The sequence below is a fragment of the Pseudorca crassidens genome, chromosome 3, assembly GCF_039906515.1.
Source record: "Pseudorca crassidens isolate mPseCra1 chromosome 3, mPseCra1.hap1, whole genome shotgun sequence".
Taxonomy (NCBI): domain Eukaryota; kingdom Metazoa; phylum Chordata; class Mammalia; order Artiodactyla; family Delphinidae; genus Pseudorca; species Pseudorca crassidens.
The window spans coordinates 147,916,980-147,933,472 of NC_090298.1; the positions used below are offsets into that span (position 1 = coordinate 147,916,980).

At 48.1% G+C, this 16,493-nt stretch overlaps 1 protein-coding gene across 1 annotated transcript in view; it reads left to right on the forward strand.

The window, feature by feature from the left end:
• Nucleotides 1–5,912: 5,912 nt before the first annotated feature.
• The window catches only part of SLIT3 (slit guidance ligand 3), a 609,763-nt gene continuing 599,182 nt past the window's right edge, over nucleotides 5,913–16,493 (forward strand). Inside the window, exon 1 of the mRNA XM_067732892.1 lies at nucleotides 5,913–6,288. Within this exon, the coding sequence (XP_067588993.1) occupies nucleotides 6,092–6,288 (197 nt within the window). The 5' untranslated portion in view covers nucleotides 5,913–6,091. The remainder of the gene's footprint in view (nucleotides 6,289–16,493) is intronic.

The window sequence follows — 16,493 nt, forward strand, 5'->3', positions numbered from 1 at the left end:
ACATTCGCAAAGCCCTCTCGCTAAACCCATACACCATTCATTCTATTCCTGCCTCCTTGCCTTTGCTTCCCTCAATGCAAAGACCCTTTTCCCTCCCATTGATTTCATCAAATCTATGCATCCTTCAAAAGCCAAATGGTATTCCTCAGCCCTTCTAATTCAGCTTGAAGTGATTTCTTTCACTGTAGAATTTTCATAGCAATTACTATATGACCCACGTCAATTAGCATTTAATTATATGCCATGTCTTTTCTCTTCTTTCATGTATCCTAATTTTGTCTTCCTAATTGGATTGTTGGCAGCTGTGGGCTGTTTTCTCCTGGGCATATATGAAAGTCCCAATAAGTGGTTGTTTGATTGCTTCAGTTAAGCTAGATGCCACTCTTACACTTCAGGAAAATGGTTCAAATCTATTCCATTGTAGCGGCTGGAGCCACACAGCTGAAAATATGACCACTCACTCATGTTCCTCACATGTTCCAGCTTTATAATCACAGAGGGACTGGATCTCTTTCTCCAGTTCCAGTTAGAAAAATCCTAGGGAAGACTCTGATTTGCTCATTTAAGTCATGTGCTGAACCCCTAAAAAAATCAGTCTTGAGGGGAATAAGATTATATGAGAACAAGAAAGTTCTGAACCACAATCACAATGGTTGGAGTAAAGAGTGACAGTTGTCCACTACAGGTGTACCTGGATTTTGGAAGATTCTGTTTCTTCATCTTCTCCAAGATAGATTTTTTTTTTTTGCGGTATGCAGGCCTCTCACTGCCGTGGCCTCTCCCGTTGCGGAGCACAGGCTCCGGACGTGCAGGCTCAGCGGCCATGGCTCACGGGCCTAGCTGCTCTGCGGCATGTGGGATCTTCCCGGACCGGGACACGAACCCGTGTCCCCTGCATCGGCAGGCGGACTCTCAACCACTGCGCCACCAGGGAAGCCCCCAAAATAGATTATTTTTAAATTAGATCTTCATTCATCAAATCTTTATCTAGTCAGAGTGGATCCTGCTCCTTGGGGAGGCTCAATAGATTAACTGTCAGTAAACCTTTATTGTTCTTTCTTTCTCAGAGGAGAGAGAAAGAAGACTTTGCATTGAAAAACATGGTCTGATTGATGGTACCTTTCCCTTAAACCTGTTCTCCAGAAAGGACCTAAAATTCACATACATGCATTGTTCTCTCTCCCAGGAGCATTTAATAGGGATCACAGCCTTAATCTCAAATTGGAGTTTTCATCGTCTCTCCCTCCCCTCCCTTTTCAACTACTCCTCAGAGATCTGCTTTACTGGCTCAGTGAGTAGTGTGTTAGTTTCAGGGTCCCTGGTTGGAAATGGATGACACAACTCGAAGGAGTAACTGCAGAAAGTTTAATAAGGGGACTATTTAGAAAGATGAGGCAAAGGTTAAGGAATCAACAAGGGATGGGGACTGCCAGGTTTACCATAACAGGAAGCTGTTCTTACTCCTACCCCCAAAGAGGCAAGGGGATGGGACTAGGAGGTCTAGAGGACATGAATTATGACCTTCAGTCAAGGAAGGCAGCCACTGCCAGACTGAAGCCCTTGTGGAGGAAGCCCTGGCCTCCCTCCTCCAGCTCTCAGATATCCTGCTAGGTCCCCACATGACCAGACCCAAGGAAGTGCAGGTGATACAGTCCATTAAGGTCAGCCTCCTTGGGAATAGAACCGGGTGACAGTGGGCAGAGAGTGATCTGGGCAATCCATTAGAGAATGACCAGCATAAATGCTAAGTTTCAGTAGGGTAGGAGAAAAGATATCATAAAGAGAGAGTGTATATAGTTAGCAAAAAACCCTCCCAGAAATTCTGAAAGAATGTAACCTCTTTCTCCCCCAAAGATCAAGCAATGTTGATCAAAGTAAGTAAAACTACAACAAAAGACTATCACATATGCTAGCTGATTGGGAAGATCATTCATTCATGGATTTGTTCATTTATTCATTCATCAAATGTCAAAGATTTATTTGTACCTCTAGGCATCAAGCATGCAAAAATGGATTAGATGTCTCTGAATGTTTGAAAAATTTTATAATAAAATGTTGTAACAAATGGATTATATATGGTGACTGCCCTAGAGAATCTAATAGTGTGGCCCAGCAAGGTTTCCTAGAGAAATTGACAGCTAAACTGACTCTGGGGGAGCCAGATAGGAAAGAACAGGAAAGGATGTTACAGGAGGGATGTTGAGTGGGTGTGGGGAGAGTGGTGGGAGATGAGGTGGCAATGACAGAAATCTATTTCAAGGTTCAAGATTGCACTGTCAGATCTGCATTTTAGAAAGGTCCCTTGATCGTCAGAGCAAAAGATGGATTGTTAGAGCAAAACAAAGTTAGAGAATTAATGTGGGGACCAATGTGAACAACGGCCAAGTATGAAAACAGGATCTGAACAGTGGCAGGAGGACCAAAGATGAAGAGGGGACATATTCAGAAGATAATCATGGGGAAGAATTAACAGGACTCAGGAACTGAATGGCTGTGGTATGAGGCAGAGGGAAGATGCTTCGGTGCTGTTTTGCCTCCCCTTACTTTTCTTAGCTAATAGCTCCCCGATTTTCCTCTGAGAGCACCACTCCTGCCTGCCCTGCTGAGTGTAGTTTGCAAAGAACCATCACCCATGGGTTCTTGTCTTTTCTGGCCAAGAGGGTGATCACGTGATGTAAGCAGGCCAAGCAGTCTTTTCCTCCTAGGTACCTGGAAGTCTTAGGCTTGGCACCTGGTTCCTGCCTTGGTTCTTGTCTTTCTTGAAACCTCCCTCTTCATTTTTTCCCTTAAATTTTTATGCCACCCAAAAGCCTGCTTAAAAAGTCATATATATATTTTTTACTTCAATTAGTTAGTTATTGCTGCAACCAGAAAACCTCAAGCGATTACAGCGGCCATGTGAATGGTGGTGCCTTACACCGAGAGACAAAAAACAGGTAAAGTCTGAGGTGGCTTTTCCTGGGGGAATGGGTGGGTAGTTTGCTTCTGAGACGTCTATGGAAAAGTAAAGGGAACATTTTTCTTTAATTTGGAAAAAAATCCAAAAATCCCAGGAGACTTGTGTAGAACTCTGAAACTCATACCACAGAGTATAAAAGCCATCTCTGGAACTTAGACATAAAAAGTCCTACCCAATAGCCTGACCTCATAAGGACTTAGACTTCTCTAGGGAGAGTAATTCTTCCATGGGGAGGCTGACACATTCTGCAGATTCCTTGGAATCAGTGAAGGGCGGGCAGTGGATGGAGCTCCATTCTAGGCATGGGGAGCCCTGGGTTCTGGCTCTGGCTCTCTCATTGGTCAGCTGGGTGACTTTGCACCAGTGCCCTCCCCTCTCCGAGACTTAGTTTCCATGTTATTAAATACAAGCGTTGAATTTTATTGGGGGTTCTCCAAAAATTCCAAAAGAGTATTAAGTTTACACGTAAAAGGGCCCGTGATACTGGGAAACTGAATTAAACAAACTTTAAGCCACTTTCTTTATTTTAGGACTCTTAAATACACTTATCTGTGATGCAGTCACCAGGAGAGGTGAACGCGAACAGCATTTCTTACTCTATTTTTGCACAAGGAAGCTTTCCCCCCCCATGAAGAAACATGTGGAACTAGTCATCATCAGAAGACACTTGTAGAGATGCTGGATTAGGTGATGTCTAAGGTTGTTCCAGCCCAAATACTCCATGATTCTGGGCTTCCAGTGTCCTGTGCACCTCCTGTTTCTTCCATTTGCTCCTTCCTTGGGTTAATTGACTCTGGGTTCTGTTCTAAGGTGGCTCTCCCAGGGAAAAGCAAACTTGAATGCCTGTGAAGTCACTTAAAGATCTAGTCAGGTTCATGAATCCCCCTCCCAGCAGCTTAAATGGAAAATAACCCACATCACCCCAACACACACACACATACACACACATACACTGTGCTTACAGCCCAGACCCAGGCCCAGCCTGAAGGGATTGCAAAACATGCTCTAGTGTGCATTTGGGAAAACAAAGAAAACCCTACGCTTTTCTGCCCCAGACAGTCTGAGACGCTTGTGTGCCCTTGGGCCTTTGCCCAGTTCTCTCATCTGCCTCAGTCCTGGTACTAAATTGGTTCAAGGTTTGGAGGAAAGCTTCAGAGGCAAGGATGTTTAGAGTTCTTAAATGCTGAAGTCACCCCTAGACCCTCTATGACCACCAGAGGGCGATGACAACAGCATCTGTACTGAAAGCTGCTCCCAAGAATAACAGCAGTAAATTGCACCTAATGTGTTTATGAATAATGGAGGGGCTGAAGTGTGTGCGTGTGCGTGTGTGTACGTACAGTTGGGAGCCTGCAGCTGAAACTTTGAAAATCTGCTAAGTACAATAAAATAAAATCTGCACCTCTACTATATATTCACAGAATGTGGTCCAAGCAGTTCAAAGTTCCTTTGAAGGAAAATGAAGTAGAAGGAATCAGAATAGCATTTATGTGAAAGAAAAGGGAAGAACTCTCAGGAGCGGAGTTGTTGTCAACGACACGGGGTATGTGAGTGTGTGTGTGAGCGTGCATGTGCACATGTGTTATATGTGATCGAGTGTGAATGTGTCTAAGAGTGAGTGTGTAAGCATGTTTGTGTACAAGTGGGTATATGTGATGGTGTGTGTGTGTGTGTACAGGGCTCATTCAGATTTTTCCAGTGTGAGCAGACCTCAAGGAAGTCTGGGCAATACTTCCTCCAGTTCCTGCCCTCTCCCTCCAAACAAACAAACAGAATCATTCCTACAAGTATTTATGGAGCCTCTAACACACGCCCCTCCCCACAGCATCTGGAAAAGCTCAGACCTGGCCAATTTTGAGCGGCCACTGGAAGAGGAAGGCATGGTGGTGGTGGGGGGGGGGGGCAGAAGGGATGCCTTGCATGCAAATGACTCTTTTGAAAAAAACACTTTCTCTTCTTTGATGCTCCGAACAGCCCAGTGAGGTGGGCCCAGACAGGGCTGTGGCCTCCTTGTTTTGAGGAAATCAAAGCCCAGTGGTGACACGATTGACCCAGAGTCACCTGGTCAGGAGGCAGAAGCTCACGGACTAGGAACACAGCATTGTCAATCCAGGGGTCCAAGGCCCTGCCATCCCTACTTTTACAGCACAGCAGGCATTGGGGTTGGGCAAAGAAGGACAGACCTACGGGTAGGGTTTACCAGCAGCGACCTGAACCACTCAGATGACCACTTTCTGTGACATTTGTGACCGCGGAGTGCAGTAATGTCAATAGAGTAGGTCCTTCGGGAAGAAGTGGATCTTGGCCAAGATGAGGTAGGATCTTTGTAGATGAGGTAGCTTGATGGGCTTCGATGGGCTTTGAGTTTTTATCTATAAGGTCGGGGTACTCAAATGCCCCCTTGCGGGACGGTGTTGGGACAGAAGGAAAGAATATTGAGTAGCATGCGCAGCTCAGGGACACCAGACTGATCAGTCCTTGGCTCCTCAGAGTGAGTAAGCCTCAATTCTGGGGCCCTGCTGGCCGAGCTCCCTCCTCCGTTGCCTCCTCCCTTCGAGCTCTCGGTTGCTCCAGCAAAGTTCCCAACTTAGTCGACATGACGCGCGGCGCAGCCAATGGGAGGCGGAGCTGGCGTTTTTGGGGGGCGGGAGGGGTGGGCCCCACGTCTCCGGTGTCTGCCCGGCTCAGTGAATGGAGAGAGCGAGCACCGGCCAGCTCACCCGGTCGCCCCGTGCCTCAGCCGCCGCCGCCGCCGCCGCGCTCCCGAGCCCAGCCCCAAGCCGAACCTCCCGGGGCGCCCGTGCCTCACTGCGCTCGCCCCAGGTCCCCAACCCGGCCCGCGCCCCGGGCCGCGGGCCAGCGGGGCCAGGGGGCGCTCGGCACCTGGGCACTCCGAGCGATGCGCAGCGGGGCAGCGCCGGCCCCGCCGATGGAGCTGCTGCTGCCGCCGCCGCCGCCCGGCGCGCCCCGCTCCGCCCGCGCCCCGTGCGCCTGAGCGCCGAGCTCGCTCCTCCTCCGCGCCAACTCAGCCGCTCGCTCCTCAGGCCGCCCGTGCTCCCAGCGCACCTCCGTGGGCTCCACGCGTCTTGCCCCGCCGAGGCAACCTCCTCCGGGCGCGGGCCCCTGCACACTATGGCCCCCGGGCGGACGGAGGAAGGCGCCGCGGTGCGCGCCCGCCTGGTGCTGGCCTTCGCGCTGGCGAGTGTTCTGAGCGGCCCCCCCGCTGCCGCCTGCCCCACCAAGTGTACCTGCTCCGCCGCCAGCGTGGACTGCCACGGGCTGGGCCTCCGGGCGGTTCCCCGGGGCATCCCCCGCAACGCCGAGCGCCTGTGAGTACCCCCGCCCCGCCCTGCCTCACCCGGGCCACCCACCTGGGTCCCACAGAGGGCCCCCCCCCGCCGGCGCCAGATCCTTCCTTCTCCTTGGCCGCGCTAGTTGCATTCTCTGCCTTCACCCTCTTCTGCATCGGGTCCTTCACTCTCTGAGTTGGGGGTCTGTGGCTTTGGGCAGGTCTGGGGAGAGAGGTCTCGAGGACCCCAGTGATGAGCAAAGAGCAGTGTCTCTCCAGGGGTGAGAGTGCCAGACGCAGGGCCAGCTGACAGCTTCCAAGGAGAATGCTGGCAGGAGGCGAGGAGAGATGACACTGCAGACAGGGAGGTCGTAGGGTGAGGGTAAGGGGTCCGCGCTCATTAAAGAGAGGGCGAAGGAGAAAGCTGAAGGGTGATGGGGCGTCAGGGCACGGAGACAGGAGAGAGAGCCTGAGAAACTGTGACCGGCTTGGAGATCAGAATGGGCCAGCCGCTCTCTGGCTGCCCTTGCGAGGAAAGTTGAGAGTGTGTCTGAAGGTCTAACTTCTGAGGAACCGAACCAATTCAGAGTGGGTGCTTGCAAAACCCTCCCTGCCTGGAGCGCGGCCTCGGAGATGCCAAGTTGCAGCCCCGGTGAATTTTTTATGGCTCGGTTATAAATGCCTCCCCAAACGGGCCGGAGAATGGAAATGCTGACAGCCCTTTAAATGAGACCCAGCGCTATAATCTTACAAACCGCACTCAGCCTCGGATCCTGGGCTTGGCAGCAAGAGGAGAGGCGCTTGGAGAGTGGGGTGGATTGACCCTCGTTTTAACCCCAATTGTGCAACCAAATATTTACTTTTCATATGTCAACGTTTTGGAAACGTTTATCATTTTGATCCTCGGACCAATTTCAAAACTTGGACTCTGGGGTGGGCTCTTCCTAGCCTGCAGTTGGGGAGTGGGGAAGGAGGGAGAAATGGTAGAGGGGGTTGGAACTGGACTGGGAACACAGCCCAGAAGTGGGTGAGGGTTTGCTCTAGCTGGTAGATTTCTGCATGCCTTGCTCTCCCGCTGCCCCCTTCTGCACATGTCTTAGAGTAGGTGCATGGGTTTTCAAGATTCTGCCTTCTTGACTTTCGTCTGGAGGAGAGTGGGCCAGAGACTAAGATGTATTGTCCTAGAGTGTGTTATTCCTGTTAATCACCTCCTGTCACTCCTCTTCTCTTCCGCTTACTTTTTATGTGTCCCTGAGCGGAGACTCAGTAGAACTGCCTTTTTCCTGGAGCTTTCCTTTGGCTCAAGACATTTTTTTCAAGTGCAGTGATTATTCTGTGGGGTTGAACCAAACAATCCTTGAGGGTTAGAGCTGAACCTTCATGAATATGTGTAGAAAACGAGGCTCGGAGATGTGAAATGACTTGCCTAAGGTCACACAGCAAGGGGATGGCAATAAAAGGGCAGAATCCAGGTTTCTACAGCTTAACTCAGACATCATAGTCTACCATGCCAGCGAAAATCTTGTTTTAGTGGTATTTTGGGAAACCTGTAACTTATAAGCTAAATTCCTCTCCCTCCTCAACACCAGGGCCAGCCACATGAGTTAGTGAAATAATAACTGTAGCTAATGTTTAATGAATGCTTTCTGTGCCTCAGTTTGTTTACATGTGTTATCTTACTGAATCTCTACAATGATCATTAGTTACAAAGGTAATGCTTATTATTCCACTTTACAGTTAAGCCTTTTTGTCATTTGTTCAAGGTCATGTAGTAGCTAGTTAAGTGTCTGAACTCGAGCACGTCTGGCTCCTAAGTCCATACCCCCTACCACGCTGCTGGACATCCTTGGAACAAGGTTCAGCTTGGGCCAAGATCTATAAGTAGACGGTCCTGGGAGGGTTCTCTGTGGGCTGGGGTCTTAAAATAGGCAGCAGTTGCTGCTGCTTCAGATACACCCTGCAAACATTTGACTTGCCTTGACATTAGCTCTCCTTTTGGGGTCTTGAGTCTACTTCTCTTTGATATTCAGAATCGTGTTGCATGTTTGAGACACCAAGGAGAGTGGGCCTCTCTCCTTCTAGCATGTAGGAGGTCTTCAAAAGCTGCAGGCACAGCATTGCAGCCAGCATGCCACCGTGCTACCTCTCCCAGGAGACCCAGGCAGCTGGGGGCTGCCCATCTGCTCTATAATTGAAGAGACCGGGTAGAGTCCTGGGCGTTCCCATGGGCCCCCTGCTGCCATGGCCACCGGCAGGCATTGGCGAAGTAGGAGGTGCTTTGGAATATCTGAGTCTCCTCTGCCTTTGTTCTGGTCACTGATGTCTTTTTGGTTGGGGTGCGTTGGGGTGATGCGGCTGGCTTCTCATTCTAGTCTCTTCCCTCCCCAGGAGAGGGGGCAGCCTGTACAAGCAGGCTGGGTCAGAGTTACTGCAGGGATTAGGTGCGGCCTCCCAAGAGTCCCAATACTCCTTCATCACCCCACACCCTGTCTCAGTCAACTCACCTGTAACATTACAATTTTGCAAACTCTTGTGGGGCGGTGGCATTTCTGAGCTATGCTAAGGATTTCTTTAGTGAGGAATTTTTCATTCATTCCTCCCTTCATTCATTCAACAAACATGACTTGAGCGTCCACTGCATTCCAGTAACTGTGTATAAAATCATGGCATATACAGAAGAAAACCAGCAATCCAACTTAAAGAATGTAAGCAAACGACGGAAGAAGGAACTTTCCTTCAGTGAGCCCTTAAACTTCTCAGGGCTCATTTTTTTCATGTGGCTAAGTTTTGTCAGCGCTGCCGTCAGATGCTCGGGACCTTCCTAAGATCCATTTTCTGATCTCAGATGTTTATGTTGTGTTTTATAACAAAGAGGAAACATTTTCTCCCTTCTCTGTTCCTGCTGTTCTGTCTCCCGAAGAGGCTTTTATGAAGAGGTGTGTGTGTGTGGGGAGGGAGGGTTTGTTGCTCTGGTAGTGTTGACTTGTGAGGCCTTGTCCACCCATGGCACGCCATTAAAGCAAACGTCCATGAGGATAATGGGATAATGTGGTCACCATTTGGACTTTGCTTCAGGCCTGGAATGGGGCCTGTTAAATTGTTCATAATTAAGCTGGTATCAGAGCTAGGGGTCTGTGTTCTAGCATATTCTCCATAATGTCAGCACATCACACAGAGAAACTCTCTGTTGTTTATAAACTACCGACATTTTTTTTTTCCCCCTCAATGGGGAGGTGACACCCACAAGAAAGCTAAATAAACGCAGAGGAGAATTCAGTGTAATTTATTATCCGTGGAGCAAAGAGAGAGGACAAGGGGAGAGGAAGTGAATGGTGGTGCCTGAAACAAAACATTTACCATGGAGCACAGAGTAAACAGATGTTGCGTTTACCCTTCGGAGTACAAAAGGAGCCCACAGATGTAATTCTTCTCCAACCACAATCTCGGCCTGGAAAAAGAGGAGACAGATGAAAATGAACTGTCACGCAGGGCCCCTTTGCCTCGTCCTGCCTAAAGACAGGCAGAGGCCTACTTCTCACCCGCAGCGAGGTGGTGGCCTGAACAGTGGAGCGGGGCAAGAGTGGACATCTTTGGTTTTTCACTTGGCTCTGGAACATGCTGGAGACTGCTGTATTTAAATAAACATTTCCTGTTTGCGAAGGAATACGGGCTAAAGGCTGAAACGTGAGAATGTGGTAACTTAATTTTCTCCATCACTCCAGATGACGGCAAGCTTCGCCGGTGGTTGGGTCCAATAAAAACCAACACCGTGTCATAGGCTTTCCCTTACTTGACCACAGAGGTCCTGAGGTCAAGTGGGAGACTTTCCAAGATGCTCAACAGCCAAGCCCTGCATCCTTGTACTGCCAGCCCTCGGGGCTAGCTCAGCGGACCGGGGGCAAGCTGGTGGATCATGGGGCCTCTCTTGACCAACCATGGGGACGTGGCCTTTCCGGGAAGCAGTGTTCTCCCGCCGAGCCTACTGGCCTGGACGTGAGCAGCTGAACATATCCGCCTCCAGTGTGCTGTGCAACACTGAACAGATTGCTCTACCTCTCTGGGCCTCATTTTCCTAAAAGTAGAATTCTAGTATAGTCTGTGGTTTTTTGGTGTATAGTCTGTAGTTCACTGGTGAACTGTCAGGGGCCTCTTCCCCATAGCATAGAACAGCGCCTGGCACATAGTACGTTTTCAACAAGTATGTGTTGAATAAATGAATGATGAATCTCAAAAGTACGAGTCTTTAGTTCTTACAAGTGAAAGCTGGGCAGTTATAGATCTGCATTTTTTATGTATGGCTAAGGGCCACTTATTAGTAACCTATTATATGAGTTATTAAGGGTTTCTAAAATTTGTCTTTCATGAACTAAAATGACTGCCTTACTAGAGTTACCAAGGACTCATAATGAGCGATCCACTCTGGAGTCTGGTTGCCAGACGTTGCTTAGCAACCTTGCAAAACTCCTACTGTGCACATGCCCGTGAAAAGAGCTGGAAATCCTGAACACCTAAACCATGCGACTTTCTAATCAGGAGCTCATCAGCATTATCCTGCACTCTCTGTGGTCTTTGATTGCTGCTCTGCTTGTATTAATCGAAGTATTTGTAGGTTCACTATTAAGTTTTGCTTTTGCCATGAGCTGAGCCATGTTTATTTGGGCATTTTTGCCACTTTGATTGTTATTTTGTTTCTCCCCAGTTCTGTTTGTTGTCGCTGAGTGCTTTCTCCCCTGGAAAGTGAGAACAGTGGGTCCGAGAGCGGTGGGATCTTTTGCACTGAGTGGGACGTGCAAGAAGGTTGCAGAGCCCCATGCCTTCTGGTTCAGGCCTGGGCTCTGGAGATAAGACAGCTCTGGTTTAAATTCTGGCTTTGTTACATCTTTGCTGTTGCACCTGGGGCGGGTCACTCCGCTCCTCTGGGCTGCTGTCTGTTGAATCCCTTTGTACCATATTTCCATGCCTATAATAGGGGGATGGTAATCCCTCTGGCCCTGCGGACATGCTGTGAATGTGGCCCGAGGCAGTCCACGTGATGCACTCAGCACAAGGCCCAGTACGTTGCTTTTCCACCTACCCTTCCTTACTTGTAAAGGGTGAAGAGTAGATGGTCCTCTGGGGGGCGATTACGTGAAATAAGGCACAGGAAGTGCTCAACACGGTACCTGGCACATAGGCCTCCACGAACTCTTAATGATAGTGACCACAGCTGTTACTTCCATTTCTTCACCTCGGGCCCCATCCAGCTGGAAGTTTGGAGATGGCCACTTGAAGTGTGCCTGTCGAGGCAAGTTCCTCGCCTGCACGTAGGCTCTGCCCAGTCTCCCTGTGCCTGGTTCCCTCCCTCTCCTCCCCGGCTAAGCCCAGGTTGGCCTCTGTTCCATAAAACGGGGATTACGGTTGAAGTGGTTTATATCTTTTCCATGGGCATGCTGCTTTGTGGTATATTTAAATAAGGAATGCATTTTATTTATTTATTTTGGGGGGTCAGATTTTCATGGGGAATTTTTGGCCCTGACTTTTTTTTTTTCAATGCTCATTCCTTCCGTCTTTCCCTAAATACCTCCTTTTACTGACTTCCCGTGTCTGCCTCTGTTACTGCTTTTACTTGAAACAGCTGTATTTACTAGCATGCTCCACCCTCATTATGTAAGGTGGTCTTAACCCTTTTTAGAACTGCTGGAAAAACAAAACAACAAAGACAAAAAAAGAACAAGGTATGTTTTTTCCTGAGAGGTTTTCTGAACCACCACTCATTCTGGATGCAGTAGATCAGAGGGTGCCCGGCTGTGGTTTCTGGTGTTGCGTTTTCAAGGCTCTCCATTGTTCGTGATTCTCCAGCCTTAAATTTAAACCCATCTTACTCAGGTGGGAAGAGCTCATAATAAGAATCCTCTGCTTGGAGACCTAGATTGGTATCTTGCTAGTGCTGGTCTGCCAAAGGCTATGCTCTCCTTCCCACTCTCTGTGGTCTCCGTGGGTCTGTTGCTAGCACCACGTTTGATATAGCCGTTCCCTGGGAAACATTGTCACGAGTGTGTGTGATTAAAAATCCTCAATTTACCATTTAACTAGCTGGGTGACCTCAGTTTCCTCATTTATAAAATGGGAATAATCATAATACCCCTTCATAGGATGCTGTGAGTATTGAATATATAGACTACCTGAATCACAGTGCATCCTCCATAAATATTCCTATCATTTTGATTACCATAATTCTTGCTGACTGTAGTCTTCCTTCCATAGCATGCTCAACATAAAACCTGATTTGGAAAAATATGGATTTTCAAGGTTGAAGGGGGTCCTCTTGTCCAAGTTCCAACCACGTACAGGTTGATCTTCCACCAGCACGACTTTGGAGAAAGTGGTCATTCTCCTTGGTTTGATTACATTTAGTGGTGAGGCACTCAGTTCTTTCTAGGGCAATTTATTCTATTTTTAAAAGCAGTTCTAAGAAGAAATTTTTCTTTGTTTGGGGGTTGAACTTATCTCCCATTACTTCTTATTACATAGAGCAAGCAGAATCCTTTTCCCAAATGATAGGATTTCAAACGTCTTATTGCTCTTGCATTTCTCACCACCCACTTACCCAAGTCTTCCCTTTTCTCCATAAACTTTTATAATCACCTCAACTATTCTGTGCGTGTTAGACTTTGAGACAGGCACTCTCCCCATTCCTAGTTATGTTCCTCTAAATAGATTGCAATTCTCTTTGCCTTTTATTAGTTGGGATGAGACCTTGCACTCTCTTGTTATCTTACCTTCTATCAGTGCATGCTAAAGGGACCTCTTCGCTTTGGACAGCCACCGCCCCTGCGTTGGCTCATTTTGACCCAGCTGTTCACTGCATCCCCAGTGTCTCCCCAACCCTCCCTGCCGTTGATCCTATTTTCCCCCCATCCCAGATTTGTGCACTTGACCCTTTGGCGTCTAAGTGCAACACTTTGCATTTATCCTAATTAAATTTTGGCAAATAGTTTCATTTCATCAGCTTTTCAGGAACATTTTTATTTTGATTTTCTGTTCTAGCATAATAAGCACTCCTCTCCTCATTTCCTCTGCAGTTTTAGTGAGCTTGCCCTACAGATCTTTATCCAGGTTGTCAGTGTAATCAACAAGAGTTCTCTCTGCTTTTTTCCAAGTCTTTCTGTGGTCTGGGGTGTGGATTGCAAAAATACATTGTCCTGTTCTTTCCTGCTGGGGTGGATAAAAATGTTGAGGTCTTATTAGCCTGTAGCATCTTCTTTCCCTGGGGTTCTGTTCGTATTTTCTCTGGAATGATTTCCTATTAATGTTTAATTCCCCTGTTTGTTGCATTTTCTCGAAACTCTTGGTTTCTGGTAGCCTTTTCCTTCATGACGTTTGCTTCATCCTTGTTCTGTCAGGCTGGTGCCAGAAGCCCCATCAGCATGGGATGTGGGGGGTGTGTGTGTGTGTGTGTGTGTGTGTGTTGATGTGTATATGTGTGTTATTCTCTCCTGTAAAATATTTGAGCCTGAGAAATTGGGCCCTTCTTTCAGCAGCATGGCTCAGCTGAGAAGCCTGAGTTTCTCAAAGTGATTTCCTTTACCATCCGGGGCGCACACTGGCACAGGGCTCATTTGCTTGAGTAGTGCTTGGAATGAATGTGATGGAGGATGAAGCAGAGAGGGCTGAGGCACTCCCGACATCTTTGTAAATAATAACAACAACAGTCACCACCACCATGACAGCTCCCATTTATGGAGCCCTTCTTTGCGCCTGGCGCTTTTCTCACCCTTTATATGCATGGCCTCAATCTTCGGACGATCATGTGAGACAGGAACTCATTGTGTCCCCATTTTACAGATAAGAAAACAAAGTCAGAGAGGTGAAGTAACTTCCTCAGGTGGGAGAAGTGGAGCCAGAGTTTATCCAGGCAGGCTGGTCTCTGGTCTGCGCTCCAACCACTGGTCATGTCATTCCTCCTCCAGGTTGTCAGCCGCCCTTACCTGTCTTCTAAACCCAATTCTCAAAGAACAACCAGAAGAAAAAGAAAACAACAATGATATCCAGTCGAATCAGGGAGAACCTGTTTGATGTAAGGCATCCTGAGAGGGGTGCCAAGGCTATGTTCTGGACACCTGGCAAAGGAGCCATCCTGTCCAGCTTGGGGAAGTAGGTGACATTTGAATTGGAGCTTGAGGGTGAATAACGTTCCCATGGGTAGAAGTGGGAACGTGGTTTAGATTCGCAGAAGTTCACGGTTGCATGGAACCTAAGAGGGCCTGAGCCCCATTTAAAATGACAGGAGCTGCGCTTAAGGCAGTTTTATCTAACAGGGGAGTTTAGGGCTGAATCCAGTCTTAGGAAGAATATCACCATAGTTATGTGGCTAATTATTATGAATTTTTATTTTGGATTTGAGGGGATAAACTCTCCAGGAACAGTTCTGATGAGGCTTCTTGACCGATATATTCCCCCACGAGTATCTGCCTAGCTTTTGCCAGGGATCGCCTTCCTTTTCAGTTAGTTGTACTACTTGCCTTCTTTCCGCCATGATCTCTGGACTCCTGCCACCCTGAGGTCGGGTCCTGCTGGTGCAGGATGCGTATAAGATGCATCCTGGCTGGACTAAATGTGACCTCACTTTTCACGGTCTTATCACTACTTGTGTGGGCTCATACTTCTCTTCTCTTGTCCGAAATGCCAGTCTGAGTTCCTGACCCCTGATTCACTCTGCACTTTGGCAGCAGTGTGCGTTGTCATTCCTGAAAGTCTGCCAGCACATTTAACCACCCAGCTTGACTCCCTCTTGAGTTTTTCAGCCTCCCTGGTTACTGTCTGCTATCTAGCATACCCACTCTTTGCTCCCCTGCCCTCAATTAGTGTATACCCTGGCTCGGGTCTGTCTGCATAGTGTGTCCATGGTCCTCTTCTAATCTGAGGCTTATGGGCTTGACCATGGACTTGTGCATCTTGTGTATCTCTCCTGGAGCCTGAGCGGCTCCTGGCCCCTGCCTTGACCCTTCCAGATTGGCTTCTTGCCCGATCCTGCCCTCTGTGTAGCTCTCCATTGCCTAGTACTGAATTTGGACTTTGACCATCTAAGCTTCAATTCCTGAGATTGGATTTTCGTAGGATCTTCATTGGAGACTGGAGACTCCCAATCCACGGCTGTGTCCGGAAAACAACTTCAGAGTTCATCTTCATGGCCATCTGAAGCCTTTTATGATGCCCAGGGTGGTGTGGAGAGGTCCTCTGGGGCTGGACTCTGTGAATGATGAATTACATACAACATGCTCTTAAACTCCCTGCAGCCCAAGCAGAGAATAGAGCAGATTCTTCTGTGATTGAAAAGCTCAGCAATGATGATTTCATTGGAGAGCTGTCCTGCTCAGAAATGTGTTACAAAAGTTTCTGGACCATCTAGCACTTTCCTGATATTCTTTTTCTCCTCTGCATCTCTGCCAAGCTCTAGAACATAGGTAGAAAGTGTTTTATACGTTGGGTTTCAAAGGGGTCTGAATGGGAAACCAGTGGAGAGTATGGTGTGATATAACCTTTAATGAGGAAAAAGACCTAGGTGGAATCCTGGGTTCCATCCATTTTTTTTAACTGCAGAAATTTATAGGAGTATCTTTCTGAGTCTTAATCATCTCATCTGTAACCTTTAGAATGGTGGGAATAACACTTCTCTCACAGATCTGATGCAAGGTTTAACTGAGATCAGATGTCTGCAAATGTCTCCTAAATCTAGTGCCGTGGGAATACCTTACTGATTCCACCCACAATATCTAAATCCTGCATCTGAAAGATGATCAGGGTTCATCTTAGAATCTTATATTTACAGGTGAGGAAACTCAGCAGACTCAAAGGCCTTGCTCAGGGTCACCCATGTTTTTGAACTTTCATTGAGGTTTTCCTTTTCATTTATCAAGATGCATCTTTTACAAATGCACACATAGCCTCACACCAATGTCGGCAATCCAAGTGGGTGGAGTTGAGAGGACTTTTTGCCTTAGTAATTAATAAGTGGCAGTTTCCAAGAATGTAGAACCAGGGGCTTCCCTGGTGGCGCAGTGGTTAAGAATCTGCCTGCCAGTGCAGGGGACACGGGTTCGAGCCCTGGTCCGGGAAGATCCCACGTGCCGCGGAGCAACTAAGCCCGCGAGCCACAACTACTGAGCCCGCGTGCCACACTACTGAAGCCCGCGCGCCTAGAGCCCATGCTCCGCAACAAGAGAAGCCACCGCAGTGAGAAGCCCACACACCACAACGAAGAGTAGC